Raw genomic sequence first — 25236 nt, 5'->3', positions numbered from 1 at the left:
CAGAGGTACCCCTCTGAGATACAATTCCTTTCTGGATCCCGTTTTGTTCAAGGTGGGCGGGAAGGGGAGAATAAGTTACTTCAGCCTTTGAAACAGTGCAGCTTACTTCCCACCTTTGTGCTTGGCCACTTAGGGTATGTCCAGGGTTAGTAGAACACCAATTAGCAGACCCCGGGTTTGTTAAGGTAGGGCTTGAGCATCTACACTCAGTTGCAACCCGTGTTAGGAATTGTTGAACCCTGGGTCCCAATCCAGGGCTCCAGTGTCTACATTGCATTATGTGGGCTCAAGTCCAACCACACATATCCCAGACTTCCGAGTGCTCTTGGTTTGGGGTGCAGTGTGGGAAAACTTGCCTGTTCACCAAACTTGACTAGCCAGAAGACAAAGAAAATCAGACCATGGGATTGTGGGATACTTTTGCAGAGTCCTTGAGCATGAGTCCAGTGGGGCTGTCTACACTGCAAAGCAATAGGGCTTGAACCCGGGGTGCCTATTTGTCTCAGGCTTGGACCCCCCTCCCATCCATGGGATCCTGGAATCCTGGGTCTGAGCCCTGGGTTAGTGTGATGTGTGGTTAGACAGAAGGGAGGTTAGGCTCAAGCCTTGGACTGCAGTGTAGAGGGAACAGGGGATAGACTGGAGAATAGCACATTCACCAGGAAAAGGCAGGTCTACATGATCGGGGACTCTTTACTGAGAAGGATAGACAGGCCTGTAACCAGAGCTGATCCAGAGAATAGAAGGGTGTGCTGTCTTCCAGGTGCTAAGATACCGGATGTAGACCTGAGGATGAAAAGGATCCTAAAGGGAGTGGGAAAGAATCCACTAATTATCCTTCATGGGGGAACAAACGATACAGATAGATTCTTGCTGGAATGTATCAAGGGAGACTATGCTAGGCTGGGGAAGACGCTTAAGGAAATCGAGGCTCAGGTGATCTTTAGTTGGATTCTGCCTGTTCCTAGAGAAGGGCAACAAAGGTGTGACAAGATTATGACTATCAACAGATGGCTCAGGCAGTGGTGCTATAAGGAGGGCTTTGGGATGTGTGGCCACTGGGAGGCATTAATGGACAGAGGACAGTTCTCTCAGGATGGACTTCATCTGAGTAGGGAAGGAAATAGACTTCTAGGATGGAGGCTGGCACAACTGATTAAGAGAGCTTTAAACTAGGAATTTGGGGGAGATGTCCAGGTAATCTCCACATGGATTTTAGCACTGAGAGGGAAGAAAACAAAGTAAGAAAGGATACAGCTGTGGGTAGGAGAATGGATATAATGAGGAAGGGCAGTGTGGTTACCAGTCTAATAGGTTATACTGGCTGTAGAATGACCGTGCCTAATCGGGTACAGAATGTGAGCGAGGCCAAAGAGCAAAAATTAAGATGTTTGTACACCAATGCGAGGAGCCTAGGTAACGAAATGGAGGAACTAGAGCTACTGGTGCAGGAAGTGAAACCAGATATTATAGGGATAACAGAAACATGGTGGAATAGTAGTCATGACTGAACTACAGGTATTGAAGGGTATGTGCTGTTTAGGAAAGACCAAAATAAAGGTAAAGGTGGTGGAGTAGCATTGTATATCAATGATGAGGTAGAATGTAAAGAAATAAGCGATGGAATGGATAAGACAGAGTCCGTCTGGGCAAAAATCACATTGGGGAAGAAAACTACTAGAGCCTCCCCTGGGATAGTGCTTGGGGTGTGCTATAGACCACCGGGATCTAATTTGGATATGGATAGAGCCCGCTTTAATGTTTTTAATTAAGTAAATACTAATGGAAACTGCATGATCATGGGAGACTTTAACTTCCCAGATATAGACTGGAGGATGAGTGCTAGTAATAATAATAGGGCTCAGATTTTCCTAGATGCGATAGCTGATGGTTTCCATCATCAAGTAGTTGCTGAACCGATAAGAGGGGATGCCATTTTAGATTTGGTTTTGGTGAGTAGTGAGGACCTCATAGAAGAAATGGTTGTAGGGGATAATCTTGGTTCAAGTGATCATGAGCTAATTCAGTTCAAACTGAACAGAAGGATAATCAAAAATAAATCTGCGACTAGGGTTTTTTATTTCAAAAGGACTGACTTTCAAAAATTAAGGAAATTAGTTAGGGAAGTGGATTGGACTGAAGAATTTATGGATCTAAAGGCAGAGGAGGCCTTGGATTACTTTAAATCAAAGCTGCAGAAGCTATCGGAGGCCTGTATCCCAAGAAAGAGGAAAAATTCATAGGCAGGAGTCGTAGACCAAGCTGGATGAGCAAGCATCTCAGAGAGGTGATTAAGAAAAAGCAGAAAGCATACAGGGAGTGGAAGATGGGAGGGATCAGCAAGGAAAGCTACCTTACTGAGGTTAGAACATGTAGGGATAAAGTGAGACCGGCTAAAAGTCAAGTAAAGTTGGACCTTGCAAAGGGAATTAAACTCAATAGTAAAAGGTTCTATAGCCATATAAATAAGAAGAAAACAAAGACAGAAGAAGTGAGACTGCTAAACACTGAGGATACAGTGGAGGTTAAGGATAATTTAGGTGTGGCTCAATATCTAAACAAATACTTTGCCTCAGTCTTTAATAAAGCTAATGAGGATCTTAGGGGTAATGGTAGCATGACGAATGAGGATATGGAGGAAGATATTACCATATCTGAGGTAGAAGCAAAACTTGAACAGCTTAATGGGACTAAATCGGGGGGCCCAGATAATCTTCATCCAAGAATATTAAAGAAATTGGCACATGAAATTGCAAGCCCATTAGCAAGAATTTGTAATAAATCTGTAAACTCAGGGGTTGTACCGTATGATTAGAGAATTCCTATTTTTAAGAAAGGAAAAAAAGGTGATCCGGGTAACTATAGGCCTGTTAGTTTGACATCTGTACTATGCAAGGTCTTGGAAAAATTTTGAAGGAGAAAGTAGTTAAGGACATTGAGGTCAATGGTAAATGGGACAAAATACAACATGGTTTTACAAAAGGTAGATTGTGCCAAACCAACCTGATCTCCTTCTTTGAGAAAATAATAGATTTTTTAGACAAAGGAAACGCAGTGGATCTATTTTACCTAGATTTTAGTAAGCTGTTTGATACCATGCCACATGGGGAATTATTAGTTAAATTGGAAAAGATGGGGATCAATATGAAAATTGAAAGGTGGATAAGGAATTGGTTAACAGGGAGACTACAGCGGGTCATACTGAAAGGTGAACTGTCAGGCTGGAGGGAGTTACCAGTGGAGTTCCTCAGGGATCAGTTTTGGGACCAGTCTTATTTAATATTTTATTACTGACTTTGGCACAAAAAGTGGGAGTGTGCTAATAAAGTTTGCGGATGATACAAAGCTGGGAGATATTGCCAATTTAGAGAGAGACCAGGATATCATACAGGAAGATCTGGATGACCTTGTAAACTGGAGTAATAGTAATAGGATGAAATTTAATAGTGAGAAGTGTAAGGTCATGCATTTAGGGATTAATAACGAGAATTTTAGTTAAAAGCTGGAGACGCATCAATTAGAAGTAACGGAGGAGGAAAAGGACCTTGGAGTATTGGTTGATCACAGGATGACTATGAGCCGCCAATGTGATGTGGCCGTGATAAAAGCTAATGCGGTCTTGGGGTGCATCAGGCGAGGTATTTTCAGTAAAGATAAGGAGGTTATAGTACCTTTATACAATACAGTGTGCAGTTCTGGTCTCCCACATTTAAGAAGAATGAATTCAAACTGGAACAGGTACAGAGAAGGGCTACTAGGATGATCCGAGGAATGGAAAACCTGTCTTATGAAAGGAGACTCAAGGAGCTTGGCTTGTTTAGCCTAACCAAAAGAAGGTTGAGGGGAGATATGATTGCTCTCTATAAATATATCAGAGGGATAAATACCAGAGAGGAAGAGGAATTATTTAAGCTTAGTACCAATGTGGACACAAGAACAAATGGATATAAACTGGTCATCGGGAAGCTTAGACTTGAAATTAGACGAAGGTTTCTAACCATCAGAAGAGTGAAGTTTTGGAATAGCCTTCCAAGGGAAGCAGTGGGGGCAAAAGATCTATCTGGCTTTAAGATTAAACTCGATAAGTTTATGGAGGAGATGGTATGATGGGCTAACATGATTTTGGTAATTAAATATTCATGGTAAATAGGCCTAATGGCCTGTGATAGGATGTTAGATGGGGTGGGATCTGAGTTATTACAGAGATTTCTTTCCTGGGTATCTGGCTGGTGAATCTTGCCCACATGCTCAGGGTTTAGCTGATTGCCATATTTGGGGTTGGGAAGGAATTTTCCTCCAAGGCAGATTGGAAGAGGCCCTGGAGGTTTTTTGCCTTCCTCTGTAGCATGGGGCACGAGTCACTTGCTGGAGGATTCTCTGCTCCTTGAAGTCTTTAAACCATGATTTGAGGACTTTAATAGCTCAGACACAGGTGAGAGGTTTATCGCAGGAGTGGGTGGGTGAGATTCTGTGGTCTGCGTTGTGCAGGAGGTCAGACTAGATGATCATAATGGTCCCTTCTGACCTTAATATCTATGAATCTATGAATGTGTCCTTACACTGCCCATTGAGCAGTGGGGCAGTGCTAGGTGGAGTATCCAGAGAGCAGGGGTTCTTGTGCAACACACTAGATGCAAAACTGGATGGGTCTTACATGCCTGCTCACCTAATTAAGACTAGGGCACCACTGAGCCTTAAATACGTAACTGTATCCTAGCCGCTTAGAGAACCGTTAGTGCATGGCAGCAGGGTCCACACAGACACTTAGCAAGTGGCAGGCTAATACTAAAAAGTTAGAACTTCAAAAGTAACCTCAAGATTCTTCTTCAGTTAAACAAACAGAATCACATGAATTAGGGAGAAATTTTGTTTGGCTACTTAATTGTTCACCCAACTGAAAGTTTTATAACATGAAGTTTTGTACATATGCAAGAAGAAGTTGGCCTACCCCTTGTTCAAATGTTTGGCTTAAGTCAGGCAGCCTGCAATAAAATGTAAATAAATTACAATACTGTGACGAATGTCTCCAAAATGCTAAAGTCAATGCTACAATATTTATACCAGAGTAAAAACTTCACTGAAGAACTGACTTTAAGTAGCTTAGACAGTATTCCCACACAAATAGTGAATATTTATTAATTTGGAAGGACACTGAATCAAGATTTGCAAACCACATTGTACATTCATCAAGCAAGGTACACTTTTCATGTAGAAACAGCTATTTTTCTACGCAGAGCTGTTTTATACTTTTCAATGATCAGACTTCAACAGTGATGTTGCCCCTATGAATGAATCTATACAACAGTCTATTTTAAATGAACAAAGCACTGGAGGGCCAATACAAAGAGAAGCAACAATAGTTACCTGAATTCTAACTGGTGCAGTGAATTAATAAATGAATTAATGACCTTAATTAAGCTAGATACATACGTGTCTTTCAAAGCATGGACGTGCCAAACTCTTTTCTTAAGATGGTTGTTCATGAAGAATCTCTTCCAGTTATAGCAATCTTCTGTGTTATTTGCAAGAACAGAAGGTAAAACATTTTCAGACAGAAGTGTGATTTAAATTTGATGGCACCCTCTTAAGATGAACTATTTTTCCTAGTTGCCATCTACTGGACAATTATTTACTTGATAATTTAAGTAACCAATTGTAGGGTGTTGCAGTATTCTAGGACTAACCACCTGATCCAAAGCCCAGGTCTTTGGAAAGCTTCCATTAGCTGCAACTGGCTTTTTATCAGGTCTTAAGTTGCTGTATTTAGAAGTTAGCCTTCTATGTCCTTTGCTTATCTTTTTATAGTGAGTCAAATAACTTTTCCTGAAGTACATTTGCTGAGCAATATAAAATCTACACAATAGAATACAATCATGTGCAGTTGGCGTTGTATCAAATGTTGGCCTATCAACTGGTTATTGTTTTCTTTACAAAATCGTTGAGTCAAGCTATAAAAGCCATTCTGAACACAGTGAAATAATGAGATTTAAGTTTTCCCTGGTTTTCATCAAAAGGTACAAAGTGGCCACTATTCATCAATGGCATTCTTCTGTATTTCACTCTCAGCAATAGGCCCTTTTCACTTAATTTAGTTCAGCAAAACATTTTAACACACATTTTCACACTAGGCCACTTAAACCAAGTGCCATGTCCTTCTTTGGATACTCACTCAACTACTTGGGTACTGCAACTGTTTAAGGTATCTAGGTTCCTTATTTGGGTGTGCAAATAGGAACTTTGTGCCTAAGTCTTGGCATGCAACTTTTAATAGAGCTGTCCGGGTCATAGTGAAAAAGAGGAGAGGAGAGAATTTCAACAAGTTTCATTAACAAGTGGTCATCTGCGAGTATAGCTTTGACACATATTGCACTATAATATGTGTGCTTTTAGAAGGCTCATAGCTCATCCACTTGATTCTCTGTTTCAGAGGAGACAAATATAGTATATGTGCACCCTCAAGGATGAGTGCTATACTCGTTCCTCCTAGTGCCTACTTCAGTGGTTCCCAAACTTGTTCCGCTGCTTGTGCAGGGAAAGCCCCTGGTGGGCCGGGCCAGTTTATTTACCTGCTGCATCTGCAGGTTGGGCCGATCGCGGCTCCCAGTGGCCGCGGTTTGCTGCTTCAGGCCAATGGGAGCTGCTGGAAGCGGCGGCCAGTGTGTCCCTCGGCCCACGCCGCTAAAATAGAGAGAAGATATGATCCATAATTTCCTGTTTAATCAAAATGTAAATTCACAAGTCAAATGAATAAGGAGCAGAAATCTCAAAATCTTGCATGAGACAGTCACAAGAGGATCACAAATTTGGGAGGTTGTTAAAAGAGAAATCGATGTTCCCCTAGGAGAGTCATGACTTATTGCAGATATTACACCAGACTGATTATCAATTGATGTGTGGATTTCTTTTAAAAGGAGATACAGACACTGATTTATTGATTATGACTGTTAAATAGGGTCTTGATTTATTGCAAATATTGTACTGTAGAGTAATATTCTGAAAGCAAAAGATTATTGTCAGACCTCATAAACACCAGGCTATTTCTCCACTGATAGGATAAATTACTGTTTACCACCAAGAAAGAAAGCTCAGAATATCCCCTTACTCCAGAGATGATTATTAAAGAGTTATATTTGTTGATTACAAGGGAAAGGATTTGCAGTCAATTGTTCATGGGCCTTATTCTGTTCACACTGCAGTCAATGGGGCAATGTGTATAGTGGGGGTGCTGAGAGCCATTGAACCAAACTGTAAATCTTGTATATAATGGAAACCACTTCAAGCCAGGGGGTGCGGCAACACCTCCAGCACCCCTAGGTCCAGCACCTATGCGGGGGGAAAGTCCCACAGTAGGAACACATTCATGGGGGCAGGATTGAGCCCTATATATGAACCTCACAAAAACTAATTTTGAAGCTATGCAAAGATTCTGGGTAGAATTACTCAAATGTTACAGGTTTCACACTTCACTTGAGATTATGATAAATGGAGCAGAGAAGTGGGCCCAGTGAAAAACAATGAGAGGATAACGTTTACCCTTATGCAGTGGGCCAGCAGAAGGCCTATGTCCTACTTAGGTACTATTTAAGACATATTTTAAGGTGTTAAATGATATTTGAAGTGATGCAAAGTTCTTATGCTGGACCTGCATGCAAGGGTGAATTTCATAAATAGAAAAACTGATAAAAGTAGCAGAGAGGATGGAGAAATTTATTGAAAAAGTAAAATATATAAATATCATCTAGGTACCAATTTATGCCAGCTTAACTTGTGTATTTGTGTGAGGAGGTGAAGACATCTTATTTAACAGGAACAGTGGCACAGGTGCAGCTAACAGAGCTGTAAACAGGGGAGTTTTAGTGGGAGTTCTGTTGGAGAAGTTTGGGGTGGGAATGTAGTGTTGTGATTTTGTTTTAGTGTTTGAGTCTTTTTTTCCCCTTAACAGGACTTTAGGTGGGAAGAATATGACAGGTACAGAGGCAGCAATGGTAGTGACCGAAGCCATGGAAGAGACAATGAAGGTGACCAGATGTGGAAGCTGTGGGATGTACATGATCCTGGAGTGGGTACCTGAAAAGAGCTTCGTATGTATGAAGTGCCGCTTGATAGAGCTGATGGAAGAGAAGATCGGAGGCTTGGAGATGCAGGTGGAAACTATGGCTGAGTTTCGAAGGGGGTTCAAGCAGGTGATGGAACAAAGGCAAAAAGAGGCTGAAAGGAAAAGTCAAGATTTGCAGATGCAAGCTGGACTGAAGAACTCAGAGGAGATACTGCTGTGTGAGGAAAGTGGTCAGTGGAAACATGTAACTACAAGAACCAGGCAGAGGAGAAGACCAGCTAGTGAAGGAGAAACAGAGCTCAGGAACAGGTTTGCCGAGTTGGAGAGTGAAGAAGTGGCACAGCAGGCAGTAACTGAAGGAGGTGGGGCAAGGAAAAAGAGAAGAGTGACTACTCCTGTAAGAAGAAGAGAAAAGCCAGTGGAGATACCCAGAGTTCAGAGCCCCAGCAGGATACAGGGTGACTTTCAGAAGATTGCAAGGGGGAATAAAAGACAAGAGGACTCATGGATAGAAAGAACAGAAGGAAGGCTGGAGAATCACACCATCACCAGGAAAAGGCAGGTCTATGTGATTGGGGACTCCCTACTAAGAAGAACAGACAGGCCTGTCACCAGAGCTAATCCGGAGAACAGAAGGGTGTGCTGTCTGCAGGGAGCTAAGATATGGGATGTGAACCTGAGGCTGAAGAGGACCCTTCATATGGGAACAAATGACACAGCTAGATTCTTGCTGGAACATATCAGGTGAGACTATGCCAGGCGGGGGAAGACGCTTAAGGAAATGGAGGCTCAGGTGATCTTCAGTGGGGTTCTGCCTATCTCTAGAGGAGGAGAACAAAAGCGAGACAAGATTATGATGATCAACAGATGGCTCCGGCAGTGGTGCTATAAGGAGGGCTTTGGGATGTTTGACCACTGGGAGGCATTCACGGACAGAGGACAGTTCTCATGGGATGGACTACATGTGAGTAGGGAGGGAAATAGAATTCTGGGATGGAGGTTGGCACAACTCATTAAAATAGCTTTAAACTAGGAACTCAGGGAAACTGTTGGGAGATGCTCATGTAATCTCCATGCCTGATTTTAACATTGAGAGGGAGGAAAATCAAGTAAGGAAGGATACAGCAATGGAGAAAGGAACAGCAAGGGGTAGGAGAATGGACATTAAGAGGAAGGACAGTGCTGATAACAGTCAGATAGGTGACACTAGCAGTAAAATGACTGCAACCACTCAGGCGAGGAATGTGAGCAAAGCCAAGCAGCAACAGTTAAGATGCTTGTACACCAATGCAAGGACCCTGGGTGACAAAATGGAGGAACTAGAACTACTGATGCAGGAAGTGAAACCAGATATTATAGGGATAACAGAAATATGGTGGAATAGTACTCATAACTGGAGAACAGGTATTGAAAGGTATGTGCTGCTCAGGAAAGACAGAAACCAAGGCAAATGTGGTGGAGTAGCATTTTATATTAATGATGAAGTAGACTATAAGGAAATTAGAAGTGATAGAATTGATAAGACAAAGTCTGTTGGGGCCAATCAAATTGGCGACGAAAGGTACTAGAGGTTCCTCTGTTATAGTGCTTGGGGTGTGTTACAGACCACCAGAATCTAGTTTGAATATGGATAAAGACCACTTTCATGTTCTTAGTTAAATAAATACTACTGTAAATGTGTGATTACGGGAGACTTTAACTTCCCAGATATAGATTGGAGGACAAGTGCTACTAATAGTAGTAGGTCCCAGATTTTCCTGGATGGGATAGCTGACAGATTTATTCACCAAATAGTCACTGGACCAACAAGAGGTGATGCCATTTTAGATTTGGTATTGGTGAGTAGTGAGGAGCTCACAGAGAACTGATTGTGGAGAATAACCTTGGTTCAAGTTATCATGAGTTAATTCAGTTTGAACTAAATGGAATGATAAACACAAACAGATCTGCAACTAGGATCCTTGATTTCAAAAGAGCTAACTTTAAGAAATTAAGGGAATTAGTTAGGGAAGTGGACTGGACCAAAGAACACAAGGATCTGAATGTAGAAGAGGCTTGGAATTACTTTAAATTAGAGTAGCAGAAGCTATCTGAAGCCTGCATCCCAAGCAAGGGGGGGAAATCATACAGAAGGGTTGAAGACTAAGATGGATGAGCAAGCATCTCAAACAGGTGATTAAGAGAAAGCAGAAAGCCTACAAGGAATGGAAAATGGGAGGGACAAACAAGGAACGCTACCTCTTGGAGGTCAGAAAGTGTAGGGATAAAGTGAGAACTGCCAAAAGCCTAGCAGAGTTGAACCTTGCAAAGGGAATTAAAACCAAAAGGAAAAGATCCTATAGCCATAGAAATAAGAGGAAAACAAGGCAAGAAGATGTGTGATCGCTAAGCAGAGGATGGGGTGGAGGTTAAAGATAATATAGGTATGGCCCAACACCTAACAAATACCTTGCCTCAGGTTTTAATGAGGCTAATGAAGATCTTAGAGGTAGTGGCAGAGTGACTATGGGAATGAAGATATGGAGATAGAGCTTAATGGGACTAAATCGGAAGGGCTTGAGTAATCCCCATCCAAGAATATTAAATGAACTTTCATAAAAATTGAAATTGAATTTCAAAGAAATTGAAAGCCCAATAGCAAGGATTTTAATGAATCTGTAAACTCTGGGGGTCATACCCTGTGACTGGAGAATTGCTAATATAGTTCCTATTTTTAAGAAAGGGAAAAAAGTGATCCAGGAAACTGCAGGCCTGTTAGTTTGACTTCAATTGTATGTGAGGTGTTGGAAAAAAATTTGAAAAGAAAGTAGTTGAGGACATACCAGTGAACAGTAATTGGGATAAAATACAACATGGTTTTACAAAAGGTAGATCATGCCAGACCAACTTGATCTCCTTCTTTGACAAGATAACTGATTTTCTAGACAAAGGAAATGCAGTAGATCTAATCTACCCGGATTTCAGTCAGGCATTCGATACAGTTCGAAATTGGAATTTATTAGTTAAATTGGAGAAGTTGGGGATTAATATGAGAATTGAAAGGCGGATAAGAAACTGGTTAAAGGGGTGACTACAAAGGGTCATACTGAAAGGTGGACTGTGAGGCTGGAGGGAGGTTACTAGTGGAGTTCCTCAGGGATCTGTCTTGGGACCAATCTTATTTAACATTTTTATTACTGACCTTGGCACAAAAAGTGGGAGTGTGCTAATAAAATCTGTGGATGACACAAAATTGGGAGGTATTGCCAATACAGAGTAGTATCAGAATTTCATACAAGAAGATCTGGATGACCCTGTAAACTGGAGTAATAGTAATGAGATAAAATTCAATAGTGCAAAGTGCAAGGTCATGCATTTAGGGACTAACAACAAGAATTTTTGCTATAAACTGGGAACTTATCAGTTGGAAGAGACAGAGGAGGAAAAAGACCTGGGTGTATTCATTGATTTCAGGATGACAATGAGCCATCAATGTGATGTGGCTGTGAAAAAGGCTAAGGCAATCCTAGGATGCATCAGATGAGATATTTCCAGTACAGACGGGGAAGTGTTAGTACCATTACACAAGGCACTGGTAAAACCTCATACTGTGTGCAGTTCTGGTCTCCCATGCTTAAGAAGGATGAATTCAAACTGAAACAGGTTCAGAGAAGGGCTACTAGGAGGATCCAAGGAATGGAAAACTTACCTTATGAGAGGAGACTCAAAGAGCTTGGCTTGTTTAACCTAACCTAAAGAAGGCTGAGGGGAGATATGATTGCTCTCTATAAATACATCAGAGGGATAATTACCAGGGAAGGTGAAGAATTATTTAAGTTAAGCACCAATGTGGAGGAGTGAAGTTCTGGAACAGCCTTCCAAGGGGAGCAGTGAGGGCAAAAAACCTAACTGACTTCAAGACTGAGGTTGATAAGTTCATGGAGGGGATGGTATGACAGGACTGTCTACAATGGCATGTGGCCCATCTGCAACTGCCAGTAGCAAAAATCCCCAACTGCTGGAGATGGGACACTAGATGGGGAGGTCTCTGAGGTACTATAGAGAATTCTTTCCCAGGTATCTGCCTGGTGGGTCTTGCCCACAGGCTCAGAATCTAACTGATGACCATATTTGGGGCCAGGAAGGAACATTCCCCCATGATTGATTGGCAGAAACCCTGAGGGTTTTTCGCCTTCCTCTGCAGCACAGGGCATGGGTCACTTGCAGATTTAAACTAGTGTAAATGATGAATTCTCTGTAACTTGAAGTTTTTAAACTATGATTTGAGGACTTCAGTAAAGCAGCCAGAGGTTAGGGGTCTATTTCAGGAGTGGGTGAAGTTCTGTGGCCTGCAATATGCAGGAGGTCAGACTAGATGATCCTGTTGATCCCGTCTGACCTTAAAGTCTAAGAGTCTAGAGGGCCAATTCTGGTCTAAAATTGAATTTCTTTTGGGAGGAAAACAAAACAAAGCTATGAGTTTCAATGATCGGAATAGAAGTGTGTAAATTTAAATGGATCACATTAATCCTGCAAACCTAAAAAACAGTTTATAGGTTTGCCAAGCCTAAAATTCAATCCCTAATTCCAATAACCCAAAAGCAGACCTCTGCTTCTGAATGTTATCTTCGGCCTCACAGCTCTGAGAATTCGCTGAATCTGAAGGAAGGGCATAAAAGGGGGAGGGGAGCTGCGCTGCCGCAGAGGTGAGCAGCTGGAAACTTTTTGCCTCAGAGAGTTGACCCTGTGATATCCCTTTGGGGGATGTGTGACACTTAGTCCTCCTGTGTTCAGGCCAGCACGTGAGGAGGTGCAGCCATGGTTCCCATAGACATCAGGAGGGAACAGTCTCTCTGTTGGGGATTTAATTTTGCCCAGGCCTTACATAAGTCATGGAAGGGGAAGCTCTTTGTCCCTTTCAACCCCACTGTGACCCCAAGTTAGGGGTTGGGCAGAATCTGGTCCTATATGAGGAGAGGAGAAAATACATAATAAATAAGCATCTCCCTTACATTTATGGAGACTTACATAGCATATTTTCCCACCTAAACCAATATACAAACTCAGTAAAGAAACACTGTCAGGATTAAAATCATAGCGACCCGCTTAGAGTGAAATAAGTAAAGTTTCTCTATAATCAAAATCACTCTTAGTGGGTTTAATAGGAGGGCTAGAGTCTCCTGGTGCACCCCACCCTATTAGCATGTGCTAGACACCAGAGGACGCTGAAGGTCAATTAATCTAGACTCACTGGGGGAGATACAGCTCATTGGATGCCACACTTGGATATAAGGAAGCCAATATAATGCTGTTGTACACTTCAACTCTCACTGACTGCCCTTCCCCTCCGATGGATCCCTGAGCAATTGGAGGGCCCTCTGCAGAGTCCAGATATTGAGGTGTACGAGGTCACAGAATACCTTCCATATAGAAACATGAGATCTTTGAGGGGGAGACACACTCTGTGTATGCAGTCCCATGGTCCAGAATCTGGCTCTGATGTCCTGAAATCCAAGTTTTCCCAGCAATTTCACTTTAATGCTAAAGGGCTTGGGGTTTCAGTATGCCCTGGCTGAAATAGACTGGGCTCCCGCAGAGTGTAAAGCTGTTAGAAACAAGTGCTGTTTTTGGATGATATGAAACATTTTTGAGACCCCATTTTTCTGCCTCAAATGATCACATCATTAGAGGTTAACCCCATGGAATGTCTTGCTGATGTATCCCTGTGCTGGATCTTTTCAAGTCAGGCATTTAAAAGAGAGAACACGCCCCACAGTGCTTGTCCTGTAAAGAGCACTCATGTGACAAGCACCCTTTGATGTGCCATCAGGACACAGTTGGGAACCACCAGTGCTTTGAAAATGTCACTGACATTTAATAAACAATTGAGCTTCATGAATAGTCATTAAATAAATGTCTTTAGAACGAGCACCTAGCTTTGGAGTGGGCGTGGCAAAAAAGACAATTAAAAATGGCTATACTATAGTGACAAACTGTAGGATCTTGGACCATGTTTTTCTTTCACTAATAATACAAGCTCTTTTCTTCAATGCAAGACTTTGTAGTTGTGGATAGGAAGTGCCTAGCATACAGGCTGCCACACATATATCTGAAAATCCTGGGACCAACACTGCTACAATACTGCATGCAAACCTGAACACAGTCATGCCTTACACATGTGATTGAACTGGCTCTAAAATGCCTTCAGTTCTGTGGAGTAAGCTCATTACAAATTCCACACTATCACAATGGCCCACTCCCCCAGGTCTGGGCTGGCAATCTGTTTGCAGACAACATCTAGGATGGGCTATCACCAGCAGGAGAGTGAATTTGTGTGGGGGGGTGGAGGGTGAGAAAACCTGGATTTGTGCTGGAAATGGCCCAACCTGATGATCACTTTAGATAAGCTATTACCAGCAAGACAGTGGGGTGGGAGGAGGTATTGTTTCATATTCTCTGTGTATATATAAAGTCTGCTGCAGTTTCCACGGTATGCATTCGATGAAGTGAGCTGTAGCTCACGAAAGCTCATGCTCAAATAAATTGGTTAGTCTCTAAGGTGCCACAAGTACTCCTTTTCTTTTTGCAAATACAGACTAACACGGCTGTTACTCTGAAATCTAGGGCTATGTTGTTTCCAAATCCCAAGCAGACAATCTTCTTAACACAAAAATTTCCCTTCACTGGTGTTCTAAAGAGACAGCACTCCTTGTAGTGCAGCTTGAATAAGGCAGCTAAGAGAATGTAGAAATTTAACAGAATAGTTTTACTTATTGAATTTCCATGCTTGTATAATTTAAGCTATTTTAATATTTATATTGCCAGCCAATTTCTCCGCCATTCAAATATTTGAATACAAGAGTCGTAAATAAGCACAAATGCATTTCAGGACTTTTTCAGGAAATGTGCCTTTTCATAGTTATTAATATCTTTGTTTCCTAAAACAGAACATTTTACTGACAGCGATTAGCACAGAACTAGAAAAAGTGTCTTTGTGTATGTGTGTGTCTATATTCCCAAATAAAAATCATTAGTTAACAGCTAAGGTTACGAGTTGCTCCCCCAAATTATTGCTCCCCAAACCACACATTATTTTAAAAGACATGAATTTGTGTACTTATAACCTTAGCTGGTGATTGCCATGTTTTGTAATGTTTGAGGATTTTTTATAATGTGTGCAAAAGTACATGTTGCTTTGAGCAGCACCTCTTGGTTTTAATGATTAGTTAACAAAGCTTTTGTTCTGAGCATTACTAAGCTATTTGTATTGTTAGTTAATGAGCCTAGTTCTTATTTACACTAAGGGTATGTCTACACTACAAAATTAGGTCAAATTTATAGAAGTCGGTTTTGTAGAAAGCGTTTTTATACAGTCAATTGTGTGTGTCCCCACACAAATGCTCTAAGTGCATGTAGTCGGCGGAGTGTGTCCACAGTACCGAGGCAACCGTCGACTTCCAGAGCATTGCACTGTGGGTAGCTATCCCACAGTTCCTGTAGTCTCCGCCGCCTATTTGAATTCTGGATAGAAATCCCAGTGCCTGATGGGGCTAAAACATTGTCGCGGGTGGTTCTGGGTACATATTGTAAGGCCCCCCTTTCCTCCTTCCTTCTGTGAAAGCAAGGGCAGACAATCGTTTTGTGCCTTTTTTCTTGAGTTACCTGTGCAGACGCCAAACCACGGCAAGCATGGAGCCTGCTCAGCTAACCGACACCATATGTCTCCTGGGTGCTGGTGGACGCGGTACTGCATTGCTACACAGCAGCAGTTTATTACCTTTTGGCAGCAGACAGTGCAGTATACTGGTAGCCGTCATCGACGTAGTCCTTTTAACTCTTTTAACTGACCTTGATGAGGTCGGGGTGCTTGGGCAAACATGGGAGTAACTCAGCCAGGTCATTTCCCTTTTAAGTTTCGTCTCATGGCGATTGAGGCCGACCGGCAGTGCACTGTCTTTTAATCAGCAGCCAGCAGAAGACAGTGGCCAGCAGTCATACTGCACCGTCTTCTGCCGAGCACCCAGGAGATGATGATGGCTAATGGTCGTACTGCACAGTCTGCTGCCAGTAAGATGTATAAAGATAGATGAAGTGGCTCAAAACAAGAAATAAACTAGATTTGTTTTGTATTCATTTTCTCCTCCCTCCCTCCGTGAAATCAACGGCCTGATAAACCCAGTTTTGAGTTCTATCCTTGAGGGGGCCATTCAGTTTCTCGCAAAGCCAAACCCTTTGTTGATTTTAATTCCCTGTAAGCCAACCCTGTAAGCCATGTCGTCAGTCACCCCTCCCTCCATCAAGGGAATGGCAGACAATTGTTCCACGCCTTTTTTCTGTGCAGACGCCATACCACGGCAAGCATGGAGCCTGCTCAGATCACTTTGGCAATTAGGAGCACATTAAACACCACACGCACTATCCAGCAGTATATGCAGCATCAGAAACTGGCAAAGCGAAACCGGGCGAGTAGGTGACGTCAGCACAGTGACGAGAGTGCTGAGGACATGGACACAGACTTCTCTCAAAGCACAGGCCCTGGCAATGTGGGCATCATGGTGCTAATGGGGCAGGTTCATGCGGTGGAACACCGATTCTGGGCTCGGAAAACAAGCACAGACTGGTGGGACTGCATAGTGTTGCGGGTTTGGGACGATTCCCAGTGGCTGCGAAACTTTCGCATGCGTAAGGGCACTTTCATGGAACTTTGTGACTTACTTTCCCCTGCCCTGAGGCGCAAGAATACCAAGATGAGAGCAGGCCTCACAGTTGAGAAGCGAGTGGCAATAGCCCTGTGGAAGCTTGCAACACCAGAGAGCTACAGGTCAGTCGGGAATCAATTTGGAGTGGGCAAATCTACTGTGGGGGGTGCTGTGATGCAAGTAGCCAACGCAATCAAAGATCTGCTGATATCAAGGGTAGTGACCCTGGGAAATTGCAAATCATAGTGGATGGCTTTGCTGCAATGGGATTCCCTAACTGTGGTGGGGCCATAGACGGAACCCATATCCCTATCTTGGAACTGGAGCACCAAGCTGGCGAGTACATAAACCGCAAGGGGTACTTTTCAACAGTGCTGCAAGCACTGGTGGATCACAAGGGACGTTTCACCAACATCAACGTGGGATGGACGGGAAAGGTACATGATGCTCACATCTTCAGGAACTCTGGTCTGTTTCAAAAGCTGCAGGAAGGAACTTTATTCCCAGACCAGAAAATAACCCTTGGGGATGTTGAAATGCCTGTAGTTATCCTTGGGGACCCAGCCTACCCCTTAATGCCATGGCTCATGAAGTCATGCACCGGCAGCCTGAACAGTAGTCAGGAGCTGTTCAACTACAGGCTGAGCAAGTGCAGAATGGTGGTAGAATGTGCATTTGGACATTTAAAAGTGTGCTGGTGTAGTTTATTGACTCGGTCAGACCTCAGCGAAACCAATATTCGCACTGTTATTACTGCTTGCTGTGTGCTCCACAATATCTGTGAGAGTAAGGGGGAGACATTTATGGCAGGGTGAGAGGTTGAGGCAAATCGCCTGGCTGCTGGTTACGCACAGCCAGACACCAGGGTGGTTAGAAGAGCAGAGGAGGGCGCAGTCCGCATCAGAGAAGCTTTGAAAACCAGTTTCATGACTGGCCAGGCTACGGTGTGAAAGTTATTTTTGTTTCTCCTTGATGAAACCCCCCGCCCCTTGGTTCACTCTACTTCCCTGTAAGCTAACCACCCTCCCCTCCTTTCTTTGATCACCGCTTGCAGAGGCAATAAAGTCATTGTTGCTTCACATTCATGCATTCTTTATTAATTCATCACACAAATAGTGGGATAACTACCAAGGTAGCCCAGGAGGGGTGGTGGAGGAGATATGCACCAGGAGAGGTGGTGGAGGAGGGAAGGACAAGGCCACACAGCACTTTAAAAGTTTAAAACTTTAAAACTTATTGAATGCCATCCTTCTGTTGCTTGGACAATCCTCTGGGGTGGAGTGGGTGGGTGGCCGGAGGCCCCCCCACCACGCTCTTGGGCATCTGGGTGAGGAGGCTATGGAACTTGGGGAGGAGGGCGGTTGGTTACACAGGGGCTGTAGCAGTGGTCTGTGCTCCTGCTGCCTTTCCTGCTGCTCAACCATACGCTGCAGCATATTAGTTTTATCCTCCAGCAGCCTCAGCGTTGAGTCCTGCCTTCTCTCATCACGCTGCTGCCACCTTTTAGCTTCAGCCCTCTCTTCAGCCCGCCACTTACTCTCTTCAGCCTGCCACCTCTCCTCCCGGTCATTTTGTGCTTTCCTGCACTCTGACATTGTCTGCCTCCATGCATTCGTCTGTGCTCTGTCAGTGTGGGAGGACAGCATGAGCTCAGAGAACATTTCATCGCGAGTGCATTTTTTTCGCCTTCTGATCTTAGCTAGCCTCTGGGAAGGAGAAGATCCTGTGATCCTTGAAACACATGCAGCTGGTGGAGAAAAAAAAAGGGACAGTGGTATTTAAAAAGACACATTTTATAGAAGAATGGGTACACTCTTTCACAGTAAACCTAGCTGTTAACATTATATACATAGCACATGTGCTTTTGTTCCAAGGTCGCATTTTGCCTCCCCCCAGCACGTGGCTAGTCCCTCCACCTCCCCATGGCTAATAGTGGGGAACATTTCTGTTCAGCCACAGGCAAACAGCCCAGCAGGAACAGGCACCTCTGAATGTCCCCTTAAGAAAAGCACCCTATTTCAACCAGGTGACCATGAATGATGTCACCCACCTGAGGATAACAGAGAGAGATAAAGAATGGATGTTGTTTGAATGCCAGCAAACATACACTGCAAAGCTTTGTTCTACAATGATTCCCGAGTACGTGCTACTGGCCTGGAGTGGTAAAGTGTCCTACCATGGTGGATGGAATAAGGCTGCCCTCCCCAGAAACCTTTTGCAAAGGCTTTGGGAGTACATCCAGGAGAGCCGCGAATGCCAGGGCAAATTAATCATTAAACATGCTTGCTTTTAAACCATGTATAGTATTTTAAAAAGGTACACTCACCAGAGGTCCCTTCTCTGCCTGGCAGGTCTGGGAGGCAGCCTTGGGTGGATCTGGGGGGTACTGGCTCCAGGTGCAGGATGAGAAACAGTTCCTGGCTGTCGGGAAAACCGGTTTCTCCACTTGCTTGCTGTGAGCTATCTACAACCTCATCATCATCATCACCATCATCTTCCTCATCCCTAAAACCTGCTTCCGTGTTGCCTCCATCTCCATTGAAGGAGTCAAACAACACGGCTGGGGTAGTGGTGGCTGAACCCCCGAAAATGGCATGCAGCTCATCATAGAAGTGGCATGTTTTGGGCTCTGAACCGGAGCGGCCGTTCGCCTCTCTGGTAGGCTTGCCTCAGCTCCTTAAGTTTCATGCGGCACTGCTTCGGGTCCCTGTTATGGCCTCTGTCCTTCATGCCCTGGGAGATTTTGAGAAATGTTTTGGCATTTTGGAAACTGGAACGTAGTTCTGAGAGCACGGATTCCTCTCCCCATGGAGTGATCAGATCCCGTACCTCCCGTTTGGTCCATGCTGGAGCTCTTTTGCAATTCTGGGACTCCATCATGGTCACCTCTGCTGATGAGCTCTGCATGGTCACCTGCAGCTTGCCACGCTGGCCAAACAGGAAATTGAAATTCAAAAGTTTGCAGGCCTTTTCCTGTCTACCTGGTCAGTGCATCTGAGTTGAGAGTGCTGTCCAGAGCAGTCACAATGGAGCACTCTGGGATAGCTCACGGAGGCCAATACCGTCTAACTGTGTCCACAGTACCCCAAATTTGACCCAGCAAGGCCGATTTCAGCGCTAATACCCTTGTTGGGGGTGGAGTAAGGAAATGATTTTAAGAGCCCTTTAAGTCGAAAAAAAGGGCTTCGTCATGTGGACGGGTGCAGGGTTAAATCGATTTAACGCTGCTAAATTCGACCTCAACTCCTAGTGTAGACCAAGGCTAAGGCCCCATCACTGCACAAGTTTGGCAGATTAAAAGGGCCTTAAGTGAGTGCAAATATGAGTTATGTGATGTCAAGAAGCCAATCTCTCTCTGTATTTGGGTTGATTTAATGTTATAAAACCCTGAGTGGGGAAAAAGGAGGTAGACGCTTGAAGGGGAGGAGAGGAGACTAGAGAGCAATGAAGAGCAACACTATAGTGGCACCCATGATCCCTCAGCAACTGCTCCCCCTCAGCTTCCTCTTCCCCTTCAGACCCCTGCTTTCCTTTTGCCTATTGTGTTTTTAAATGATGATGCTCTAAAAGCTAACACTTAAGTGATTCACAGCCAGCACACTGAACCTGGGTTTAAGGATTACAAAAACTTGCACTGCAACAGGGTTACCCTGATATAAAAGAACAAAAGATTTTTTTTTCTCATGTGTAGTCACCCTTTCCCACAGCCCAGTCCTAGAGGGCTAAATAGTATTCATGCTGTTTTCAACAAGCCTAATATTTCTCCCGATGGCCTTATACTCAGGACCAGTTCTCTAGGGGTGGCTGGGCAGAGTGGTTGCCCTACATGCCAACTTCCAGAGAGCACTGTACTTTTCATGGTTTGGGGGTTGTTTTTTGCTCCCTTATGATTGGCTGCCCTTTTTTTGCTCTGCTGATTGTCCAGGGTTCAGATTTTTTTTTTCTCAGCTGGTGCAGGGGTTGGATGGAGTGGGAGGTACTGAAAATGTTTTTCACTTGGCAGACAAAAAGCCTAGGACCACCTCTGTTTATAGAGATAAAAATTTTCTTTGGCCGGCAAAAGTCATTAAACCCCAGATTACTCTTCCCCCTGAGTGCACATCACCTTGGCTGTGCTTTAAGCCTCTGATGATTTTGGACATTGATTTTCTTGTTTAGATTCCAGTAATTGTGAAGTCCTCATAGCAACCATCTTGTTACTTGTAAAACCCTGCCCATGTCTTCAATTACACAAAATGCATGTACATCTCTAAAAGAGAAAGGTTTAATGGAATGTTGTCTCTGGTCTTTGCTAAGCTGATGAAGTGGTCACTTGATGGGCTAAATTATATTACAGGGAATGGGTTATACACAGACTGGCCACGATGGCAGTATGTTCCTGTACAGACTATCAGCACTCATGCTGCAAGGTTGCTGAAGAGAATATAGAGACAGACAGACCAGTATACTGGTGATACTGACAAAGGTCTCACATTACACTCACAATTCTGGAAGGAAGTAACTGTGTCATAAAAATGTCAGAAACATATACATTAGAAGTGAAAAAGACATTAGGCTAGTGAGTCTATCTCTTGGGAATGCAAGACTGTTTCCTACAGTATATTTGGGCCCCCACAGAGAGAGTTCCCCTCATGCAAGTTCAGAGATTTGGTTTTCACATCCTTCATATATTTGTAGACTGCCAGCACCTCCCACACTCATCTGTGAGCCAAAATAAATGAGTGAGATCTTCAGCTTGTCTCTCCGCCTAATGACACCAGCTGAATCACTGGCCTATATACATTTCATTTTGTTACTTGTAAATTAATTTCTATATCCCCCTTACAATTTTTGGTGCTCCTTTAAAAAAAAAACAAACAAAAAACAGTACCTCCAGTTTGGCAACAGTTTCTGCTATCATGATGGCCCAAAGTCATTATTATTTTTTATGTATATTTAGTATAGTACCTAGAAGCCCAAGTCATGGGCCAGTGCCCCACTGTGCTAGGTACTATACAAACACAGAACAAAAAGATGGTCCCTGCCCCAAAGAGCTTACAGTTGAGGAACTATCATCTCCCTCTTCCCTGATATGATTGCCCAAAATCTCTAGCATATTGTAACTTTTCTGTATCTTAATTTAATAATTTGCTTTATATTTTATTATTTAGTTGGTAGTTATGTTTATTTCCTTTGGGCCCATCTACAACCTAACCAGTTATTTGTTTAATTTTGATGACAATGAGATCTTGCAGAACATTAGGGCCTTTGGGAATCTGTAGGAAATTTTGACTAATTTGTGGAATACATCATACTGAAAGATTGCATCATCTAGTGATACAAATCACCCAATAACCCAAATAACTCATTGCCAAGGGATGCTGTGAAGGCCAAAACTATTAATGTGTTCAGAAAAGAATCAGGTAAGTACATGGAGGATAGGTCCATCAAAGGCTATTAGCCAAGATGGTCAGGGATGCAACCCCATGCTCTGGGTGTCCCTAGTCCCTGACTGCCAGCTGCTGGGACTGGACAATGGGGGATGGATCACTTGATAATTGCCCTGTTCTGTTCATTCTGATTGAAGCACCTGGCATTGGCCACTATTGGAAGACAGGATACTGAATTAGATGGACCATCGCTCTGACTCCGTATGGCCATTCTTATATTCTTATGTTCAAATACTGAAAAGCCAGCAATACCGATCCACTCAATAAATATCTGGATAGAGAAAACCTCTCTTTGAGGCACCCCTCACTGTTTTATAAGGAATTCCCTCTACTTCAGATTGGCATTTTAAAAATTTCACATAAACACCAGGTTTTCAGCTATCATGCTGACAAAGGCTACATAAGAATCTGGATAGACAGGTTTGATCAGCACAATTTTCAAACATTGGTACCTCACCATGGTATGCAAATCCCACATTTGGAAGCTCAAATCAGTATTTAGTGCATCAGTGCTCATTTTAAGTGCCCATCTGAACATCAAAATGTTAGATCAGTGTATCCCATGTCAGTGCTCGTGCATGAAAATTTGGTGTACAGTTCATATCTAATGGCAGAAAAGAAATGGACTCCAGAAGACATGCTATGTGGTTGGTTTTTGCTCAGAAGCATGACTGAGAAGTGGCAACGGTAATGGGGATAAAAAAGGTAATGCCAGCTCTCCTGCTTCTTTAAATTATAACTTGGAGTCTATGAAGAGGAGTATAAAAAGGAATTTGCCCTGTTACCTCATTTATTATTTGTGATCTTAAATGACTATGTGAAGCTGGCTTCTGACTTGTTTAAATGGAGCAGATACACATATTTATTAGGATACCGCCAGCAGTTTCATAGTTCAGATGGGACCGTTCTGAGCATTTAACAAGATTTCTTGATGAAAACTGTCAGGCTGGCATGACTCCTGGTAAGCACAGAATAGAAGCGGCAGGTCACTCACACTATCTCTAGCTTTCTCACCATCTCTCCTAATTAGTTTCATGCCTCCTGTCACAGATATTGGAACCATAACATATCCTGGGCTTGACGTTGATCTACCAACACCCAGATCACAGTTAACTTGCCTGAAGAACTTACACATCCATATTCATTATTCAGATAGCAGAACAAACTTTTACATTTGCTTCATTTGTTAACACTCTCCTTAGCCAGACCATATACCCAAAAGATTTACTAATACATTAATTGCATTTCAATGACAAAACTATCTGTCAGCCATGAGAATGCATTACTGGTGCAAGAGGATGAGCAATATATTTTCCACGTTAAGCCCATAGATCAGTGTGTTTTACTCTTTATCCACAGTGTTCCGCAATAAATAATATAGATGCACCTAAATTCTGCTTTTTAAAAATTCATAATTGGTTAATATTAAAGCAGCAGACTGCTACTAATACCACTTGCCACATTTACTGATGTGTAGCTTACACTTCAGTGTCATTTATAACCTTTAGATGGTGGTTGACTTCTATGAGTTTTTTAATCTACCAAGTGCGGCATCTATTGTTTATATTGCGTTACGTTTAACTTTACAATTTTAGCAATCTATGCCATTTAATGCATAGTTCATTTATTATTAATTATTATTATTATTAGACAGAAAAAGGTTCCTGTGGAAATAAAATGGCCATTAAGTTTTAATTAAAATCAATTGATAAGGTCAATGGAAAAAGACATTCATCAGCTGGAGGTGTACCATGCCTTTGAAACATTAAGAAAAATACTCAAACAGTAGATGAAAGATTAACTAGTCATGAAAACGTTTAATTTTATTAGCTCGACTGCTATGCTCTGGGCTAAGATAATAATCAGTCAATGTTCTTGATGCTTGCTATTTAAAAAAAAATCAATGATCAGAACATATGTCTCAATGCAGGGATAATTTAATAACACCTAATTGCAGAATGAGCATATTGTGGCAACTTAAAATGTAGTGTAAACAGCAGCTGCAAGTTAATATTATTCCTAGGTTGGTAATACTATGAAGAGATGAGAGGAAGAGAGAAGGGTTTTGTTAGAAATCCAAACATAGTCAATTATACTGAAGTCTGGATTTTGGCACTTTTCAAATGAACACTTGTAAAGACTGTAATTCCCTGAATTCAAAGTGTACTTAAATGAAAACAAACTTTCAACAAATGCCCAGTCCATTCCACACTGCACATAGTATCCTGTATATTTTTCATCATTTTATTCTGAGTTCATAAATATCAATTGTGATTGAAAATCAATATTTTTTAGCAGTTTAAGGGCACCATTTTCAAAGTTGGGTCCCTAAAGTTAGACACCTACAGAGTTAGAGTCCTGAATATCTGAAGTTCCCACTGAAATTAATATTTTGGAAAGCACTAGCCCTTAGTTTGCCATGAGAATAACCTGACTGTTTAAAACATAAACACAATTAAAGTCAAACGTACAATAAATTGCAATGTAGTAGATGAACTGCTGAAACCTGTCAGATTCAAGGCACAGATGAGATCATGTCATACACAGAGTGTAGAAAACTATATATTGAACTTCTTAACCTTGAGAAGTGAGCATTCATTCAGTTCCTACCTGCTGAGGTTTTCACAATTTCTGAAGTATTTCTGAGACCCATGAAGTCAAACTGATAGAGTCTCCACGATTTCTGGTCTGCAGCTTCTACTGAGTTTTTCCTCCATCTGTAAACCATTTCTTCTTTAGGATAGCCATCTGCAAATTTTTTAAAAAAGTGTTACCTTTCTTAAAGAGATGTTGGAAAAATCTATTTATGATTTTTGAGAATGTTAAAACTCTTGGAGGGTCTGTTCCAGTTACTTTATTGATACGATTCAGCAGAGGAGAGTTTTATGGCATAGACAAGAAGAGCCAATAGCCCTAAAAGATTACTTTATTAATTCATTCACGTACCCATTTATATATTTCTATAGAGATAAAAGTTCAGAGGAAGTTGTGGGGAAAGGACAAATTAGGGCCGGTCAAAAACTTTCTGCTGAAATTTTTTAAATGAAAATTGGGTTTTCTAATAAATATTTTT

At 42.4% G+C, this 25236-nt stretch overlaps 1 protein-coding gene across 1 annotated transcript in view; it reads right to left on the bottom strand.

The window, feature by feature from the left end:
* Positions 1-25236, bottom strand: part of GABRG3 (gamma-aminobutyric acid type A receptor subunit gamma3) — a 530598-nt gene that overhangs the window by 57792 nt on the left and 447570 nt on the right. Inside the window, exon 6 of the mRNA XM_084610241.1 lies at positions 24774-24911. Coding sequence (XP_084466367.1) covers positions 24774-24911 — 138 coding nt within the window. The remainder of the gene's footprint in view (positions 1-24773; positions 24912-25236) is intronic.

Source organism: Lepidochelys olivacea (assembly GCF_965140295.1).
Source record: "Lepidochelys olivacea isolate rLepOli2 genome assembly, chromosome: 1".
Taxonomy (NCBI): domain Eukaryota; kingdom Metazoa; phylum Chordata; order Testudines; family Cheloniidae; genus Lepidochelys; species Lepidochelys olivacea.
Note: the sequence above shows the minus strand (reverse complement) of the source record. Positions and strands in the feature narration are given on the sequence as shown.